The sequence below is a fragment of the Pogoniulus pusillus genome, chromosome 6 (assembly GCF_015220805.1).
Source record: "Pogoniulus pusillus isolate bPogPus1 chromosome 6, bPogPus1.pri, whole genome shotgun sequence".
Classification (NCBI taxonomy): Eukaryota; Metazoa; Chordata; class Aves; order Piciformes; family Lybiidae; genus Pogoniulus; species Pogoniulus pusillus.
This window is the reverse complement of record NC_087269.1, coordinates 6,309,530-6,327,368: the sequence shown is the minus strand read 5'-3', so window position 1 is coordinate 6,327,368 and position 17,839 is coordinate 6,309,530. Positions and strand designations below refer to the sequence as shown.

The following is a 17,839-nucleotide window of genomic DNA, read 5'->3' as shown; positions in this document are numbered from 1 at the left end:
ACCAAATTCTGGATGCACATATGAGTCCCCTGGAAACCGGTGCGATGTGCTAGAACACTTGAAAGCAAAATGTAGTCCTTAGTGTGTCTCTGAAGACTGTAATTATATTTCCCATTGTACTGGTAACATTAATTGAATGTTTAGCTGAAATCAAGTTCATTACAAGTTAAATACAGTACCTAGCCTATTAGGATGGTGTTTATAATTATAGTCATAAAGCACTTGTAAAACATCTTCATTGGAGCAAATAGGTGGAAGTTGGGATGTAGCAGCTGCTAGGCACCTCAGTTCATTCTCTGCATCATGTGTCTCAGCAGCACTGTACACTAAAGTCACACAGAGCATTGAATCATCTCCATAGGTAGTGCCAACTGCCAAATTTTAGGAGGTCAAGACCTGCAATGGTTAGCAGAAACATTTAATATTGCACAAATGGTTAGACATTTTTCTTCCAATGCAGCTGAACCTCACTAAATCTTCCTAGATCTAGAAATACACAATAAAGTTGCAAACATACCTGGTTATTGGCAAACTTATTAGTCTGTTAACACAATTTTAACAGTAAACCAGTCTTTGACAAGGCTTAAGAGACTGCAGTCCCTTTTGATGTATCAAATTTTATGTTTGATTTCATGACTCCTTCAGAGTATTACCACAGAAGATACCTAATCTACTTTTGGTATTGTCTGAAAGTCTTTCTATCTTAATTCCAACACACCCCCTACTCAGAGCTACACCAGCTTTGGTGGAAGGCAAAAAACACCCAGCAGTGGATTTCTACATTGGGCATGTATCAAGTCCCCCCTAGAAAGGACACAAATGAATTAAAAATGCAGCAGTCTCTTGCTGTGTGCTGCACAGGGGACTGGCAATGACTCTAAGTGTCCACACACCTAAAACCTTGAAGCCATCTCATAAGCAGCATATACAGTTGCTGTCAAACATAGAATCATAGAATGGCTTAGGTTGGAAAGGACCTCAAAGATCACCCACTTCCAACCCCCTTGCCATAGGCAGGGACATCTCCCACTAGAACAGGTTGTTCAAGGCCTCATCCAACCTGGCTTTGAACACCTCCAGGGAGGGAGCATCCACAGCCTCCCTGTGCAACCTGTGCCAGTGTCTCACCACCCTCACTAGAAAGAACCCTTTCCTAACATCTAGTCTGAATCTCCCCTTTTCCAGTTTAAGCCCATTACCCCTTGTCCTGTCATTACAAGACCCTGTAAATAGTCTCTCCCCAGCCTTCCTGTAGGCCACCTACATATGAAAGAACATCCAAACCCAAGCAGAAGCACTTGGCCTTTCTCAATTTCACAACAATTTTTTTATAGCCATTTTCAGGAAACAACTCTCAAAAAGAGAAAAAAAAAACCCACTAGTTTTATGGTATTTTATTTGACGTGATTGAAGACACACAAACACTCAAGACACAATCCAGACAAGTTGTGAACAGCTCCAAACATCAGTGAAATCTGAGTTTATCTTGCACAGAGGTGAACAAGACCACAATGGTTGGTTTTATAATATAGTTTAAGACTATTTCAAGCAGGTGAGTATTGTGACATTATGCCCAACAACTTTGATACTATTCATCCGCTTAAGCCACTTCGTGTCATAAATATGCAGCTTATCTTGGCAATTAAATCTCTGCAGCATATAAGTAGCCTTCTCATAATAATGCATTAAAACTCCTGTATATAAATATTGGTATATTCATACCAATGGAAACTGTCCTAACTGTCGCTGCACGTTTATCATATTCTAGCACAATTAATGATTCTGTTACAGTCAGCTGCTAATTTTCATTCTAGAGTTAACTTGGACCCAAACTTGACACTGGCTGCTCAGAGCAGAACTGTTCCTAAGACCATTTGCTTTCATTCTAGAGTTAATTTGGACTCAAACGAGGACACTGGCTGTTCAGAGCAGAACTGTTCCTAAGACCTTTTGCTTTCATTCTAGAGTTAATTTGGACTCAAACTAGGACACTGGCTGTTCAGAGCAGAACTGTTCCTAAGACCTTTTGCTTTCATTCTAGAGTTAATTTGGACTCAAACTTGGACACTGGCTGCTCAAAGAAGAACTGTTCCTAAGACCTTTTGCTTTCATTCTAGAGTTAAGTTGGACTCAAACTAGGACACTGGCTGCTCAGAGCAGAACTGTTCCTAAGACCTTTTGCTTTCATTCTAGAGTTAATTTGGACTCAAACTAGGACACTGGCTGCTCAGAGCAGAACTTCTCCTAAGACCTTTTGCTTTCATTCTAATTTGGACTCAAACTTGGACAGTGGCTGCTCAGAGAAGAACTGTTCCTAAGACCTTTTGCTTTCATTCTAGAGTTAAGTTGGACTCAAACTAGGACACTGGCTGCTCAGAGCAGAACTTCTCCTAAGACCTTTTGCTTTCATTCTAGAGTTAAGTTGGACTCAAACTAGGACACTGGCTGCTCAGAGCAGAACTGTTCCTAAGACCTTTTGCTTTCATTCTAGAGTTAATTTGGACTCAAACTAGGACACTGGCTGCTCAGAGCAGAACTGTTCCTAAGACCATTTGCTTTCATTCTAGAGTTAATTTGGACTCAAACTAGGACACTGGCTGCTCAGAGCAGAATTTCTCCTAAGACCTTTTGCTTTCATTCTAATTTGGACTCAAACTTGGACACTGGCTGCTCAGAGAAGAACTGTTCCTAAGACCTTTTGCTTTCATTCTAGAGTTAAGTTGGACTCAAACTTGGACAGTGGCTGCTCAGAGAAGAACTGTTCCTAAGACCTTCTGCTTTCATTCTAGAGTTAACTTGGACCTAAACTTGCACGTTGGCTGCTGAGAGCAGAACTTCTCCTAAAACCATTTGCTTTCATTCTAGAGTTAACTTGAAGCCAAACTTGCATGACACTGCTCAGAGCAGAATTCCTATGACCTTTTGCTTTCCCTAAGGAGAGCAGGTCTCATCTTCTCAATATTAAGTTGCACAATGTCATCTGACAACCCTATTAAAAAAGAAATACTCTGCAGGGGCTCTCCAGCAAAACTGCTACTCTAAAAATTGACTCATTTCCTAATAAAATTCATATTACTTTCACAGCCTACCCTCCTCTATCGAAGCAGGCATCCACATGCCACTTCACAAAGTCGTTTTCACTGGCTTATAGACTACAGACCACAGCATTAATATTCTACTTACGATTCTAACTCTTTAGACAAGCTAATTTTCCATTCTTAAGATTTCAAGAGGGCAACAAGGACAGTTGGGAGTTTGTTCAGTAGTTCAGTGATCTTGCAAAGATAAGCTTGAAAGTGTTCTCCTCAGACTCAATGAGGGAGTGCAAAAAAATATGGAAAATTACACTTCACAGTTACAGTAATTTCAGCAACAAACCCTTGCTTGGACCCAGATGGGATCTTACAAAAGGTGAATAAGAAAGGGCAGAGAATAGCTACTGTGCAGGGAACTATGCTTCAGAAGAGCTGCAGAAACTACTGTTAGCATTCCCCACAGACAGGCTGATAACAGCACAAAAGTCATGGGCCACTTGACCTTGCAGTTCACCCCTTCTTGAAAGGAGAGAGGGAGAGGTTTTAGCCACTTATTAGACCAAACTCTGTGCTAACAGGAGAGCACAAGAAACAAATCTGTGCAGAACTGGACTGATTCCAGTTTAACATAGGATGCAAAGAGACCCAGGGTCTACTTTCAGAATTTTGTCTTTTGGCAGGTGGCAGTGGTAGACAGAGACAGGGTCTGACCTGCAGCTACAGTAGATCAGTGTCACCTGGCTTTGGAAGGTTAGTTTTGCATTTGTTTTTGTTGGTTTTGCATTTTGTTTGTTTGTTTTAACTCGAGAAGATTCTTAATAAACACCACCAGCCTCACCCCCCCACCCCAAACCTGGTGGAGAAGTTGAATATTCAGATCATTCAATCTTAATTTTTAACTTGGTTTTTACAGGAGGATTCATCCATTATTATGAAGAACTGCTGGAGATGGAATGGTCACCATCTGAAAGAAAGAAATGAAAATCCCAGCAACATACTACTGCATCTGTGCAATATGCTGAACTGGTATGACTTGCATTGCAGGAAGAATGTTGGATTGTCTGACACACCAACATTTCTTTCCTATTATTATGAGATCAGCCTTTTCTATTTCATCTCTTACCACCTTTAAAAGCCTGTAATTACAGAAGCTGATTGAGAAACTATGTTATTTAAAATTAACAGCTGAATGAAATCAACAGAGGCAAAAGAGCATTTTCGTACAAGAAAAATAGCGCTGTAGAAAGAAAAGTCTGTACAGTATTTAAATATTGTATATACATAAAATTATATTGTTCATAACTCATCTTAAAGTTTCTCTTGTTTGTAAACCATGGAAAGCAACATACACACACACACAAAAAAATAAATCCCGGTATTCAGCTTTTAAAGCATTTAGCAGGCAGCAGGGAACTGAATGCTAGCAAGCACACTTTGTAATTATAGAAAGTACCCAGCCAGATACTATGACTTGCATTCTCCATAGTCCTTTTTGTTTTGGTTTGGTTTGGTTTTCTCCTTTTTTTTTTTCTCTTTGTTTAGAGAAACATGAATGCAGAACAGATTTCACATTCAACTAGGGAACTGTGCAGGAGACACAGAAAACTCCAATGGCAAAACGCAGTTGCATGTAGTAGTTCTGCAGCTCTTTCCTGTGGCAAAACTCCAGGTAAAACACAGCTTTAGTACAGGACTGGAATGTGAACTCGTGAAATAACTGACAGAGCTTTCATTTCCTAGAAGTGTCAGTAATGGATTTAACTCATGCTCAACTTCTCAGGAAGCAAGATTTAGTTTAGCAATTAACACTTCAAATATGCAATGAATTCCAGCAGGTAATCAGGCAGCTCTGTACAAATTCTCTGGAAGGCTGATTCTGTGTGTTAGTGTCAGTCTGTCAGTTTGGGGAGGGATGTGGATTTGTATCTGAAGCTGCCAGTTCTCAGCAGGTACAGACTGTAGGTTTGGAAGTGACCTTACCTTTAGCATTCTTCAACATAAAAACTGTTCCAGTCGCAGGAGAAATGTTCCAAGTGAAAGTGCTTAAGAAAATGTTTTCAGGAAGCTATTATGTGGAAAACAAGATGCTCCCATGAGCATCTCTGTATTTCACCTGCATTAGAGCTGTGTGCTCACAGCCATGGAAGAAATGCTTTACTTGATGCTATTTGTAGTTTCACTCTCTTGGCTTCTGCCTTCCACTTTACTGGCCATTCAACTCCACATAGAAATCTATTTTACTCACTTATAATGTGTGCTACTGAAAATAGACTATGCTACTCTTGATCTGGGCATTTTCTCTCTTTAAAGTTGTCTTAATCTTCTTGGGCAGCCATCATCTACCTCTACTTCCAAATCTTTACACAGAGATTAGCAAGAAAGGAGATATAATCACTTGGAAAATCACTGGGTCAGAGGGATCTTGACAGGCTGGAGAGATGTGCAAACACGAACCTTACAAAGTTCAATGAAGGGAAGTGCAAAGTCCTGAACCTGTGGAGGAATAACACCATGCACTACTACATGCTGTCAGCCAACTGAGTGGGAAGCAGCTTGGCAGAAAAAGATCTCAGGGTCTTGGTAGACAAAAATAAATAAAAAGAAGTTGAGCACGAGTCAATAATTTGCCCTTGCAACAAAATGCCAATAGTCTCCTAGGCTGTATTAGGAAGAGCATTGCCAGCAGGTCAAGGAAAGTGATTATTCCCCTTTATTCAGCCTTGGTGAGACCCATATCTAGGGTGTCAGGTCCAGCTCTATGCTTCTCAGTACAAGAGTGTCATGGGCATACTGGTGTGAGACAAGCCAAGGGCCGTGAGGATTAAGGGACTGGAGTACATGTCAAGAGGAGAAGCTTAGAGATACTGTTTGGACTTGAGAAGGCTCAGGGCATGCTAGGAAAGTGAATAAATGCCTTACAGAAGACAGTAAAGAACGTGGAACCAGACTTCTTTTACTGCATACCTCTGAGAAGAGGCAATGGGCACAAACTGAAATGCAAGAAATTCCTTGTAAGCACAAGGTAAAAAAAATGAGGGTTGTCAAATACTGCATCAGGTTGACCAGAGTTTAGACATCTCCATTGTTGGAGACATTGAAACCTGGACAAAGCATCCTGCTGTAGCTAACACTGCTTAGAACAGCGAGGTTGGGACCAGATGGCCAATGAATATCCCTTCCAACCTCAACTATTCTTTGATTCTATGATTTCAGATGGAGAATAATAAAAACAAGTTGGAAGACCCAAAAGGGAGATAGCTTTGTCTTTAATAATTTTCCTAAGCATAATGTGGGCAACGCTACCTATTTAATCCAACAGCTTGTTCTGAGAGCTGTGACAATAAAGGTTTTGTTTTCAAACTGGAGAAATCAATATATAACTTTAAAGTAATTTTAAAGGATTTCGGGGGATTTTCTTTTCAGCAGGGCCTCAGAATATAAGAAACTCAATTCCCATTACTCTAAATCATTGCTTTTTCAGCACTTGAAGTTTTGAAAGCACAAGGCAAAACCCAAAATCGAAATATTATAGACTATTGATTTGTTCCCATTGCCAGAGGATGATGCTGTTTAAACAGATATGCCCTCTACAGCCACCAAGTGGGTGAGGTTTTCTTGGGAGAAGGAGGAAGAAGGCAGCAAAGAGATAATAATTTTCTATCTTTTCAACTAATCTTCGGGTCCCAACAACAATCAGTTTTCATTTAATAAAGGTAGCTCTTTAAGCATGCTTGAGTAACTTGGGAACTTTTACTACCTCTGGAACTTTTGCTCCCCAAGCTTTGCAAGGGTCTTTTGAAACGCAGCCTTTGGTTACCAAAGGGCACGAACACGACACCCCCCACCCTGGTAGCTGTTCTCATATAGCCTGCTGAAATTCAAGTTGATTAGGTGATACATGAACGTCAAAAAGATGGAATAGGGGAAGAGCAGTCTCACAAACAGGCTGCGGTGGGGAGAGCGGGCTGTTAGTAGTTTAAGAAATCAATACCAACTTTGACACTTTTAGAGGTGGCAACATCAATGGCCATGGCTTTGATTTCAGTGTCCCCAAACTGCATAAGCGTTTTGATCTCCCGCCGGTTTGGCACCGAAGCATCAGTTCCCGTGAGATCCAAGCGAAGGGTGCCACACTTCTTCACCCCAGCTTCGGTGATGAAGCTAACGTTATCCTGTTCTGAGCTGTAGATATGGATCACTATTACTAACTGAGAAGGCTTGGCCGGTGTGTAGCTGCGTGTCACAGTCTCTCCAAGGGCTACAGACTGGTCGGCTGAGATGAACTTGTCGAAGACGTCGGTGCACCAGCGTGTGCCGTCTTTGATTAGGAGCTTCTCTGCTGGGTGCTTCCCTTCCACAAACCGATTCAGCACACCCACGCCATAGGTGAGTGGGGAGCGCCGCACTTTGATGACAGCAGGGTCTAGGCCAAAGAGAACAGCTCCTTTGAGGATCGTGAGCCCCACATCCTGAGGAATGATGACTCGACATCTTGAGCCAAAAGCGCTCTGCACGGCTTGCTGGAGTAAGGGGGATTCGGCAAAGCCACCCACGAGGAACAGAAACTTGACATTGGTCACTTCTGGCTTATCGAACACATCACCTAAACAGAAACAGAGCCCATTCAATAGGGAAGAATCCACTGTGACAAGGCAATGCAGGTGAAATTCCTAACGACCCAGTGAACTTAATGTCCCATGCACACACCTAAGATCTGAAACTACAACATCTATACCCACACTGTCTCTCTCAGCATGTACTTGTCCCACTCCTGTAATCTCCCCCATGCTCTGTTTCACTGGGAATGAAAACTTACCTCAAAGGGCAGTATTTCTGAAGTGGCATTTAGACCAGAACATTTTGAAGTCATAAAAGTCATTAAAATCATCAAGGTTGGAAAAGACCTTGAAGGTCAACGAGTCCAACCAGAAGCCTGCTACCACCAACGCTAAACTGGAGCCTCAAGTGCAACATCCACATGCTTCTTCAACTCTTCCAGGGATGGGGACTCCACCACCTCCCTGGGCAGCCTCTTCCAAGGCCTAACCCACTCTCTTACCCTCCTAATCCACAAGCACAGCATTCTGTGCTCTCAACTTCTGCTTCATCCCCATCTTTTTCCTCTCTGTCACTCGTATCTTCTCCCCAAATCCACCAGTTTTCACCCAGGCCCACTCATGCCCAGCATGGCCTCCCCAGTGCTGCAAAAGACCTTGAATATCCTGCAAGCCAGCTACCAGGAACACTAAACTACAGCCTGAACAAGCTACTGTCCGGTTGCAGCTGTAAGGGGGTGTAGAAGAAGAAGAAACACAAGAAGAGGAAAAGCAAGAAGAGAGAAAGCTTCTACCAATAAAGGGAGAGTCAGATTTCTTGCAAAGACATCCTGCCAGTCACATTCTGGGTAGTGGGGAACAGACATCACCTCGCCACTTGAAGTGGCAGCAAGATATTCCCAAACCTGATTTACACACCCTTTAATGCATTCCAGACAGGTCGCCCCATTTTAAATGAACTTAGTATTTCTGATCCTAACATCTTAAACACATTAAGTCCCATCTGCAAAATAATAATAGCCCCTCACATTCTTACAGATGTTCCCTCTTAACTTAAACCCACACATCCTCTACTTTCAAGAAAACTTTCAAGGTCTAGGGAAGTTCTTCTCACACACACACACAGTATTATCAGGGTTGGAAGAGACCTCACAGATCATCAAGTCTCCCCCTGTACTCTGCCCTGGTGAGAGCACACCTGAAATACTGTGTCCAGTTTTGGGCTCCCCAGTTCAGGAGAGACAGGGACCTGCTGGAAACAGTCCAGCGGAGAGGATGACTGCAGGACTTGAGCATCTCCCCTATGAAGAGAGACTGAGAGCCCTGGGGCTGTTCAGTCTGGAGAAGACTGAGAGGAGATCTGATCAATGTGTATTAATACCTGAGGGGTGGGTGTCAAGTGGAGGGGGGCAATCTCTTTTCAGTGGTCTGCAGCAATAAGAAAAGGAGCAGCAGCTAAAAACTGGAACATAGAAGGTTTCACCTCTATACAAGGAGAAACTTCTTTACAGTGAAGGTGACAGAGCCCTGGAACAGGCTGCCCAGAGAGGTTGTGGAGTCTCCTTCTCTGGAGACTTTCATAACCCACCTGGATGCATTCCTGTGCTAACTACCCTAGGGGATCCTGCTTGGCAGAAATGTTGGACTCGATCTCTGGAGGTCCTTTCCAACCTGTAAAGTTCTGTGATTCTGTGAAAGCCATATAGTTCACTTGTAGGCTTACCCTTGGCTCAAATAACTGAAGCAGCATGACTGAGTTGCCTGTCACAACTTCTGCAATTCTAAGTCTGTCTCTCCCTGTTCACATACAAGCTGTTCTGCACTAGTCCTACTAAACTGTGACCTCTGAAATTTACCTAACAGTTCACACCTAGATAGCAAAGTTAGAAATTCCATTCCAAACATGACTCAATTAGTGCTTTGTAAGGTGTAGAACAGCATTACTTTGCTCACTACATATATTATAATCTACCTGATACAAATCCAATCTTCCAATCTTTAAATAATAAATCTCCCAATAAAACTGTCACTTTCCATTAGTGGATAAATAAATTCAGTGCTGCTTAAGCTATGCCTGGAAGTATTTTTACCATAAAAATCATTCATTTTTTGTGCTTCAGAGATGTCAGTGATTTGGATGTCTATGAACAAACGTGTCCTTCCACTGAGGAGAAATGAACCAGAGGGCTTAACAGCAGCAAGAGTCAGACACTACTTAGATCCCTGGCATTATTTGTATGTTGCCTGAAACAGGAGAAAGAAAAGAAGGATCTGGGTTAGTCAGTGCCTTTCAGTCTTCTGAATGCTTGAGGCTCTAAAAGTACAGAAAAAATGAAGCTTAAGCACTGACAGGACTGATGAACACTCAGTAACTAGTACTAGAGTGAGGCAGGAACATGTGTTAAGGTGACACCTCTTACTTCTATTACTTCTCTAACTACTTTGGAGAGAACTATAAATTCAGAACTAAATCCCTTGCCCACGTTTGGTGAGTACAACTGGAGGAAGTGTTGCTTGACTTCAATTCCAGTCACTGGTTTGAAACAGGCAAGCAAAGCTTCAGTTTCAGCTCTGCTGGAAAGCAGAATTGCCTGCAGATACATACTAAGGTGCTGGACAATCTGGTCAATTGTAGGCTTGAAAAGAGCATTCATTGCATCCGGGCTCATCCTCAGCATTCCCTGGGAGGACCACTTCACAAAGTCCACACTGGAAAAGAAGATAGAAAGGATATTAAAACATTGCAGCTGAGCTACAAGGAACAGCCAAACCCTCACAGGAGACACTAAATAATGAAATCAATGAGTCTACAGAATCTGCATGTGTTTTCCTTGGGCAAAAATGCCTCCTCACCCTAGTCCCATACCAACTGCAGCAATGTAAAATTTCAAGGCAGAATTATTATTTTGGCTTGTCTAATTGCTGTTTTCTTTGCCTGATTGCCTTCTGTAATATTAGCAATGCTCAGCTGCTTCCTGCAACAGCTGGCAGTCAATCCAGTGCTCGCTCATCTGAAACAGGACTGATTCATCCCCAGAAGGGCAACATTTAGATTATAGCAGCAGCAGGCCAAAGCCACTGGAAACACAGAAGGCAAACAAGCAAGTAGGGGAAGCCTCAGGAGGCAGAAGAGAGCACAGCATTTTTAATGAGGCATAATATTTGTTAAGTGAATACAGGCTTTAAGTTATTCCACCACTGACACACATGCATATATCTGAGTAATCTCCTTTGCACTCACACAAATTATATGTCACTGCCATACCTTTTCTACCCCATTATGCAAATAATTTCTTTTTATTTGAAGGAAACATTTTGCATTCAATCACTGAGACTATTAACACGAGGATGGTCTGGTGAGGGGGGAAATTTTCAGAATGTTTTAATGATTTTGGAACCTCAGCTTCATTTAAGAAGTGATCCCTAGACTCCAAGTCATTTAGACTTAAAGTACATTTACCAATAACTTTAGGAAGAGAGGCAGGGATTTCAGCCTGTATGATACATTCAGCATCCACTGGATTAAGAAAATGCAGAAAGAAGTCAGTGTACAGGTACTAAATGCCATCTCTTCTGCTCTCAAGTCCCAAGCATTCTGCCCCAGATTTACAAGCTCTATTGCTCCTTCTCCTTCATGCCATTAATCTCCAGGTCTCCTGTAGTATACAATGTCACAAAGTGCAGAATAGAATGTCCACTTTTATTTTCTCCTCCATTCCTTTTCCATAGCAGCCCATGATCTTGTCATTCAGGGTGCTTCTTGATACTGAAAATGCCCTCTAGAGGGGAGTACATCTCCCCAGCCACTGAGCAAATTATCCAACTGGTAAAATACTAGAAGAAAAGAAAGCCTGCCATCATTTTAAAAGAAGAATTCTTCCCCCTTGCAGAGCTGTGTGCAAGCTCTGTGTGTCTGTGTTTTCACCAGTGATCTGGTATTGCTAGTAAATCCCCTGGAGCCATCAATATATTTATGCATCTCACTCAAAATCTTGGATTTGTTTCAGGGCCCAGGCCTCTAAAAATCGAGATTCTAAGTATCTAACTTTTGGAAACCTAAGTCTGTATTTGATTTGACATGTAAGAGGACTCAAAATACATGGTCAAATTCAGGGAAGTGATGTAGTGATGCAGGAATGTCACAGAAAGCAATGTCAGAAGAGTGCAAGTCCAGTACAGAAAATGTTCTGCAAAAGATGGATCAGAACTTTTTATTCTGGAAGCTACACTTGAGGCAAACTCATTTTCTCATCCTTAAATGGTATTTTCCCACTACTACATTTCAGTCCATGTAATTAGGATAATTTAATTATTTGTCTTTGCCACCACTAGTTAATTCTGCATCCATCTAGGTTCAGTTGTCTACTCACTTGCTTTTCCTCAAGGCATGTTCTACGCTGTGACCTCGAAACTTCTTGTAATAGTCAATGAAGGAGAAAGGCAGAGTGATGTTTAGTGGATTGGTCCTGTCTGGAGCTGCTGCTCGTTTACGGGACTCAAATGCTATCATCAGATCTACCCAGGCAGCAGGACGCTTGATTTTAAACTGCTCAATAAAATCTTCTCCAAATATTTTACACAGGAGCTTTTCAAATTCATAGTCCACACCCAGAGAACCATATGGCCCACCTGCATTACAAACAAAACACAGCTTTAACATTCTGAACTGCTTATTTGGTTTCAGGATAAGCAAACATACATCAGACACTATGAGAACTGTCAAGGGAGAATGTCTACAGAATGAGGGAGCTTTCCTAAATATTGGTCTAACACAGAACATAACCTTACCTTTGCCTCACTTTTACAGCACTACCACTATAAAACTGAAACACTTTTATTAGAAGCATAAGAAACTGCCTCCTTAGCCACACCTGAGAAGGAATGGGTTGGATGCATCTTTAGAAGCAGACAGAGCTGGTGCATGCTGTCCTAATTACCTTACCAGGTTGTTCCCTGAGGTATTTGTGTAGCCAGCAAGACTGAGAAGGCCTCAGTGATGAACCACACAGATGAAGATTAACTTTGTATAGAGACACAGCAGCAAATAATAGGCTGACACATGTGCTTAAGAGTTTAGCTACAGGACAAAGTCAAAAGGGATCTGTAGTTCAGGAAGGGAATACTATTCCAGGAATTGCATTTTTATATCTTTGGTGGGGACCACTGACTGTGAATTCTTCCCAGGGGATGGGTGTTTAACAGCCTGTGAAAGTACTGGAATATGTACGGTTTCCCCTGAATCTAAGAAAATCTCTCTTCTGGCAGCAGCCCCTTTATAAGGATTTTGTTGTGACACTCAGCTATTGCTGTCTCCACAGCACATCTCTGAATACCTGGACAGAGCAGCAATACACAGGTGACCTCTCAAAGGACATGAAAACGATGACTTTGCTAGCAGAAGTCAGGCCAGGACCATGACAGGACGTCCTGGCCTGAATGGAGATGAGTAACACTGGAGATAACACTGGAGATAGCAGTTTCTTACTCTACCAGCGTGAGGTTTATCCTCCAAAGGCATAAGAAGCATTAAGTCAATACCCATGTCTGCTGACCAGAAGCTAGGCTACACTAATTTTGGACATTGAACTGATTTCAGGAAGCACTGCTAGTGAGATGTAGTGACTAATAAAGCTACACATTTCCTGCACTGATAATTCAAAACAAGACAGAAATCATGGAAGGGACATTACCTGTTGCCTTGTACAGTTCTTTCAGATGTCCTTCAGGGAGCCTGATCTGATGGACAGTCATATCTACTGTGCCTCCTCCACTGTCAACCACGATGTAACGGTCACCTAGTTTGCAAGCAGTATTTATGTTAGTGTTCTCTCAACAGCATATTGCCATGAAAGCTTCTCAGGGCTATCAACAGGACAGATAATCACATCATAATTGTCAGGGTCAGAAGGGACCTCAAAGATCATCCAGTTCCAACCCCGCTGCCACAGGTAGGGACACCTCACACTAGACTAGGCTGCCCAGAGTCCCATCCAGCCTGGCCTTAACCTCCAGGAATGAGGCTTCTACCACCTCTGTATAATGACATACAGAGAGTCATGAATGTCTACACTGAAGACCTGATCTTTCCTGGTAATTATAATGGAATGATTGACAACAAACATGAAATTCAGATGTCAAAAGCTATTGATTTAACACAGATGGAAAGCAGACAAGTAGAACTGCTCATGCTGCTGGGGTACATTCCAGTGGGTTAAATTAATGCAATGGCTTATTTACAAAGCCTGTTCTGAGGAAAATATTCTGGTTGTATTTTAAAACCTGGATTCCTTTCTCCCATCTCCTTAATAAACTGTATTTTGCTGGAGCATAAAGAACTGGAGTTCACCCTTAATAGCCAAGAGCAGCACAGCAGCACACAAGCTTGTATTTTTTAGCTTTCCTATTTGTAATCGCTGAGAGAACAATGCAGTACACAGCACATTTGTGGGAAACAGTTTCCCAGTGAGAGCAAATGTTACTCAAGAAAGGACACTACCTTCTTCCAGTTCAGACCAGATCTCTCCTATGACATTTTCCACCATAAAGGTACGACTCTGTCGATTACGACGGATGTGCTCCTTAGCTAGTCATTGACAGGGAAAAAAAACCACAAAAAGCACATGAAGAAGCTGATATCATAAGCTGCAGGAAGCAGGTGCAAGCAGGCTGACAGATCTGTATTCATCACTCCTTAACAAAAACTATTGTGTTAGGATGGGGAACATTACAGCAGTGCTCCTAGAAAGAATGAAATCTGGTTTGCATCCACACTGATCCTCCTTGAAACTAACTGGATTACAAACAATAAGCTAATAGGGAAGGTACAAACAGGTCTGATTAATTTGTTAATGTATTCTAGATTTCAAAGCCCCACCTAGCACCAGTTGGGCTGGCAGCCAGCTGTGCTGGGCACAGGCTGTGCCACCAGGCGGCAGCTCCAGCCTGCTGCCAGCCTAACCGAGGGCTGGGAGACAAGCTTCACCTTGCCTAACGGCACTGCTCGTTTTAGGTGCTCACACACAGACATCTCCTGAGCCTTTGAGGATGTCGGTCTGTCTCAAAACAAGCAGCCTTCAGTACTGCTTCTCAGATTTATAACTTCTCAGGGCCACAGTGATCAGCAAGTCTGGCCCACATAATATTTTAAATACACATAACAATTATAAATTGAGCATAATCCAGCCATAGCACTGTAACAGTTAACTTAAGAGAACTACTGCTGCTTGGGCATTTAAAAGACAAAGAATAGGCTGTGAAGAGAAAGAGGAGTAGTGAAAGCCTTTGCTGTTATGCTTCTAAATCAACCTCTGCAATTGAATGATCAAAAAAAACCCCTCATTCCCTGTGTAACCTTCACTCACCTTCAAAGGCACTTCTAGAAACACTACAGAAGAGAGGCACCCTGTCATGCATGGAAACACGATTCTTTCTGAAAATACCAGCATGCAAATCACTGAATGCATTTTGCTTCTTGTTTCTACAGTGCCCCTCATCAGAACAAGCCATAGGGCTCCTAGACTGATACTGCCACCCCCAGCCATAAAGACCCTATATGATGCAGACAAGCTGCATTAGCCTCACCGCACTGACAGCAGCACACAGCGAGAGCTTGCACAGCGAAGCATTCAATGACAGAACAAGCACTAAGGTCCAAGCAAGAGCCCAACAAAGAGCCCACAGAAATCAGTGGGAGTTCTTTCATTCACTCCTGGGGGATAGAAGTGAACACAAGAGCCAGTCTTTAGCTATGACTGAAGTAAGGTTATCCTGGCTACTATGAACAGCAAAATTTTTGTTTTGACTTCCCAGCAATAATATGGTCCTTGGAGTGCTTCTCTCTGTTTATATTTAAAAAGGTTTTCTCCTTAAGCTGTTCTCAGCTTGTCTTGGGTCCCTGCCATGCCTTTATGAAATTTTAATTCTAACCCCAAATTAATTCACTCCAAACTTTGTTTTCATTAATTTTGACACGAAACCTTTCTCATCTCCAATAGCTTTCATCATACAAAGTTAAGAAGGAGAATGGTACTTCCCATTCAAGAAAAAGCCCACCAGCAGAAATCTGTGATTTGCCAGATTCTGCTCCAGCTTCAAAACCTTAACCAGAGAAACTATTTTCTTGTATTGTTTTCCCAGAGGAAAACCCCTGAGTAGCCTGAAAGTGCGTTCATGTAAAAATCACATGGAACTGGAATGGTTCAGAACATCAACAAGGGGGACAGAAGGTGAGGGGCCCCTGAAGGGACAATGTCCTCTAAAGGGATTGTGTCTGTGTGGGCTTCCTTAACACTGAACACATCTGACAAGTGCTGGCTAGGAGAGGCATGGATTTGAGAGAGTGATGTACTGACCCCACATAACTAAAAACCATACCCTCTGGTAAGTACAGGAATAGCTTTACTAGCTTGAACTTCCATTTGCCAGCACTGCTTTGACCTAGTAAATGCCTGCAAAACACAAATTCTTCTGAAAAACTGCTTCTGGGATATATTGGCTCACTACAACCATTAACAGCTCACACTGGGGGGAAATCTGCACATTATGCAGCAATCACATCTTACTGCTGGTTTCTCTTCCTCTTTCTTTTTTCCCCTTCTATTTTCCTCTAAATACCAAGCTCAAAAATCCTTGGTGACAAAGGATCTTTTGGCAAGTGATTTACACTCTGGTCCAATCCCTGTCCCTCACTGTAAGCACTGATATCAGCAACATATCTCAGGTCAGTAAATCGTAAGTGCTGCATTCAGTCCTCCTACAAGCAGATAAATTCATTGCTGTATTCCAGCATAGTGTGGTCCCCTGAGAGTGGAAGACCATTAATGGTATGTCATAAGGATTACATCAAAAAACATCTGCCAAAATTTTGGAACGCCTCAGACTGAAAGTCTCATTGCAGACTGCTGTTTAGGACTGTTTTAATAATTCAGCTACTCAAAGACATAACTGTTTCCAAGCAAAATTAACTGAATGATTCAACTCAAAGCACTGATTTTAACTAAGGCAGAAAAATGCGGGTGTGAAAACACTAAAAGGCTCTTACAACACCCCAATGAAAGCAAGGCAAAGAAGCTACCTGCATGCTAAAAGTCAAGTAACTGCAAGCAGGTCTGCTGGATCAATGCCTAAATGAGTCTAATTACAGCAAACAGCAAAGCAGGTTAGAAAAACAAACTGATGCAGCCTGAAACATTTGCAAGAGAGCAAGGACAACAAGAAATTGTAAGAAAACAGCCCCCATGGGCAAAGCAAATTTAGGTGTAAGAGTCTAAAGAAGTGAGTTAAGAGAAGTACCCTGTGTAAATCCAGTTCCAATAGTGTCACTCGGGCTATAACCATTGACAGGTGCCCTATTGCTCAGGTCTATCATCTGGTGCAGACGGAGCTTTCGGCAGTAGATAGAGGCAGCCTCAGGTTCCAGGGCAATGATCAGCTGCTCGGGGTTTTCGGGCGATGCCATTCCTGCCTGCAAGAGAGAACGCATCAGAGAAGCAGGGTGGGAAACGCTGCAGCCCAGCAGACGCTTTCCAGCAGGGGAATGAGCCCAGCTCATGGTTTCAGTCAGCTTTGCCCTCTGAGTTCAACACACAGAGGAGCTGCTGCTGTTTGCTAACAGTCTTGATCTGGGAACCGTCCTGCCCACGATGTATAGCACAACTTCACAAGCTGCAGCAAGGACTCTTCATGCACTTACCATGCTAAGTGCCTAACTGAGCAGTTGTGTACGTGGCAGGTGGGGAAAGGAAGACAAATCATTTTGGAACCTGGAATGAATGGCCTAAAACCTGAACTCCAAATTAACCTATGGATCTGCCTGCTAAGAGGGGGCCTAGCCTCCTTTGGCCTCTCCTCCTCACAACAATAGCTTCTCTTTCTTTATATCCCAGATATACACAGCCCTCAACAAAATGAAACTCCCAAGCTGTGCAGCTTACTAGGAAGATGGGATACATTTTGCCCGTCGTGCATCTTCTGACTTAAATGCAATGTCTTCTACTTCAAAATACATTGCTTTTAAGTACAGCTACTTTTATAACATCTTTGAAATGCTCAGGATATTCAAGGACTCAAAATACAATAGGGCAGATCTATAAAATATGAGAACAAGCCTCAAAGTAATCTCCCATCATAAAAATCAACATTTGCCATTCTTTCTCTTTTCTTTCTGGATTTTCAGCTTCCAGACACATAGACTTTCAAGAAGTCACATGCTCTCCTGCATCCACATCACTCTGAGCTTGGAGAAAAATA

At 42.4% G+C, this 17,839-nt stretch overlaps 1 protein-coding gene across 2 annotated transcripts in view; it reads right to left on the bottom strand.

Moving 5' to 3' along the window:
• Positions 1 to 1,379: 1,379 nt before the first annotated feature.
• The window catches only part of HSPA12A (heat shock protein family A (Hsp70) member 12A), a 76,935-nt gene continuing 60,475 nt past the window's right edge, over positions 1,380 to 17,839 (bottom strand). For both annotated transcript variants that reach the window (XM_064144304.1, XM_064144305.1), the window contains exons 7-12: positions 16,883 to 17,054; positions 14,088 to 14,174; positions 13,282 to 13,386; positions 11,962 to 12,220; positions 10,197 to 10,300; positions 1,380 to 7,638 (exon numbers count right to left, since the gene is read on the bottom strand). In XM_064144304.1, coding sequence (XP_064000374.1) covers positions 7,004 to 7,638; positions 10,197 to 10,300; positions 11,962 to 12,220; positions 13,282 to 13,386; positions 14,088 to 14,174; positions 16,883 to 17,054 — 1,362 coding nt within the window. In that variant the 3' untranslated portion in view covers positions 1,380 to 7,003. The remainder of the gene's footprint in view (positions 7,639 to 10,196; positions 10,301 to 11,961; positions 12,221 to 13,281; positions 13,387 to 14,087; positions 14,175 to 16,882; positions 17,055 to 17,839) is intronic.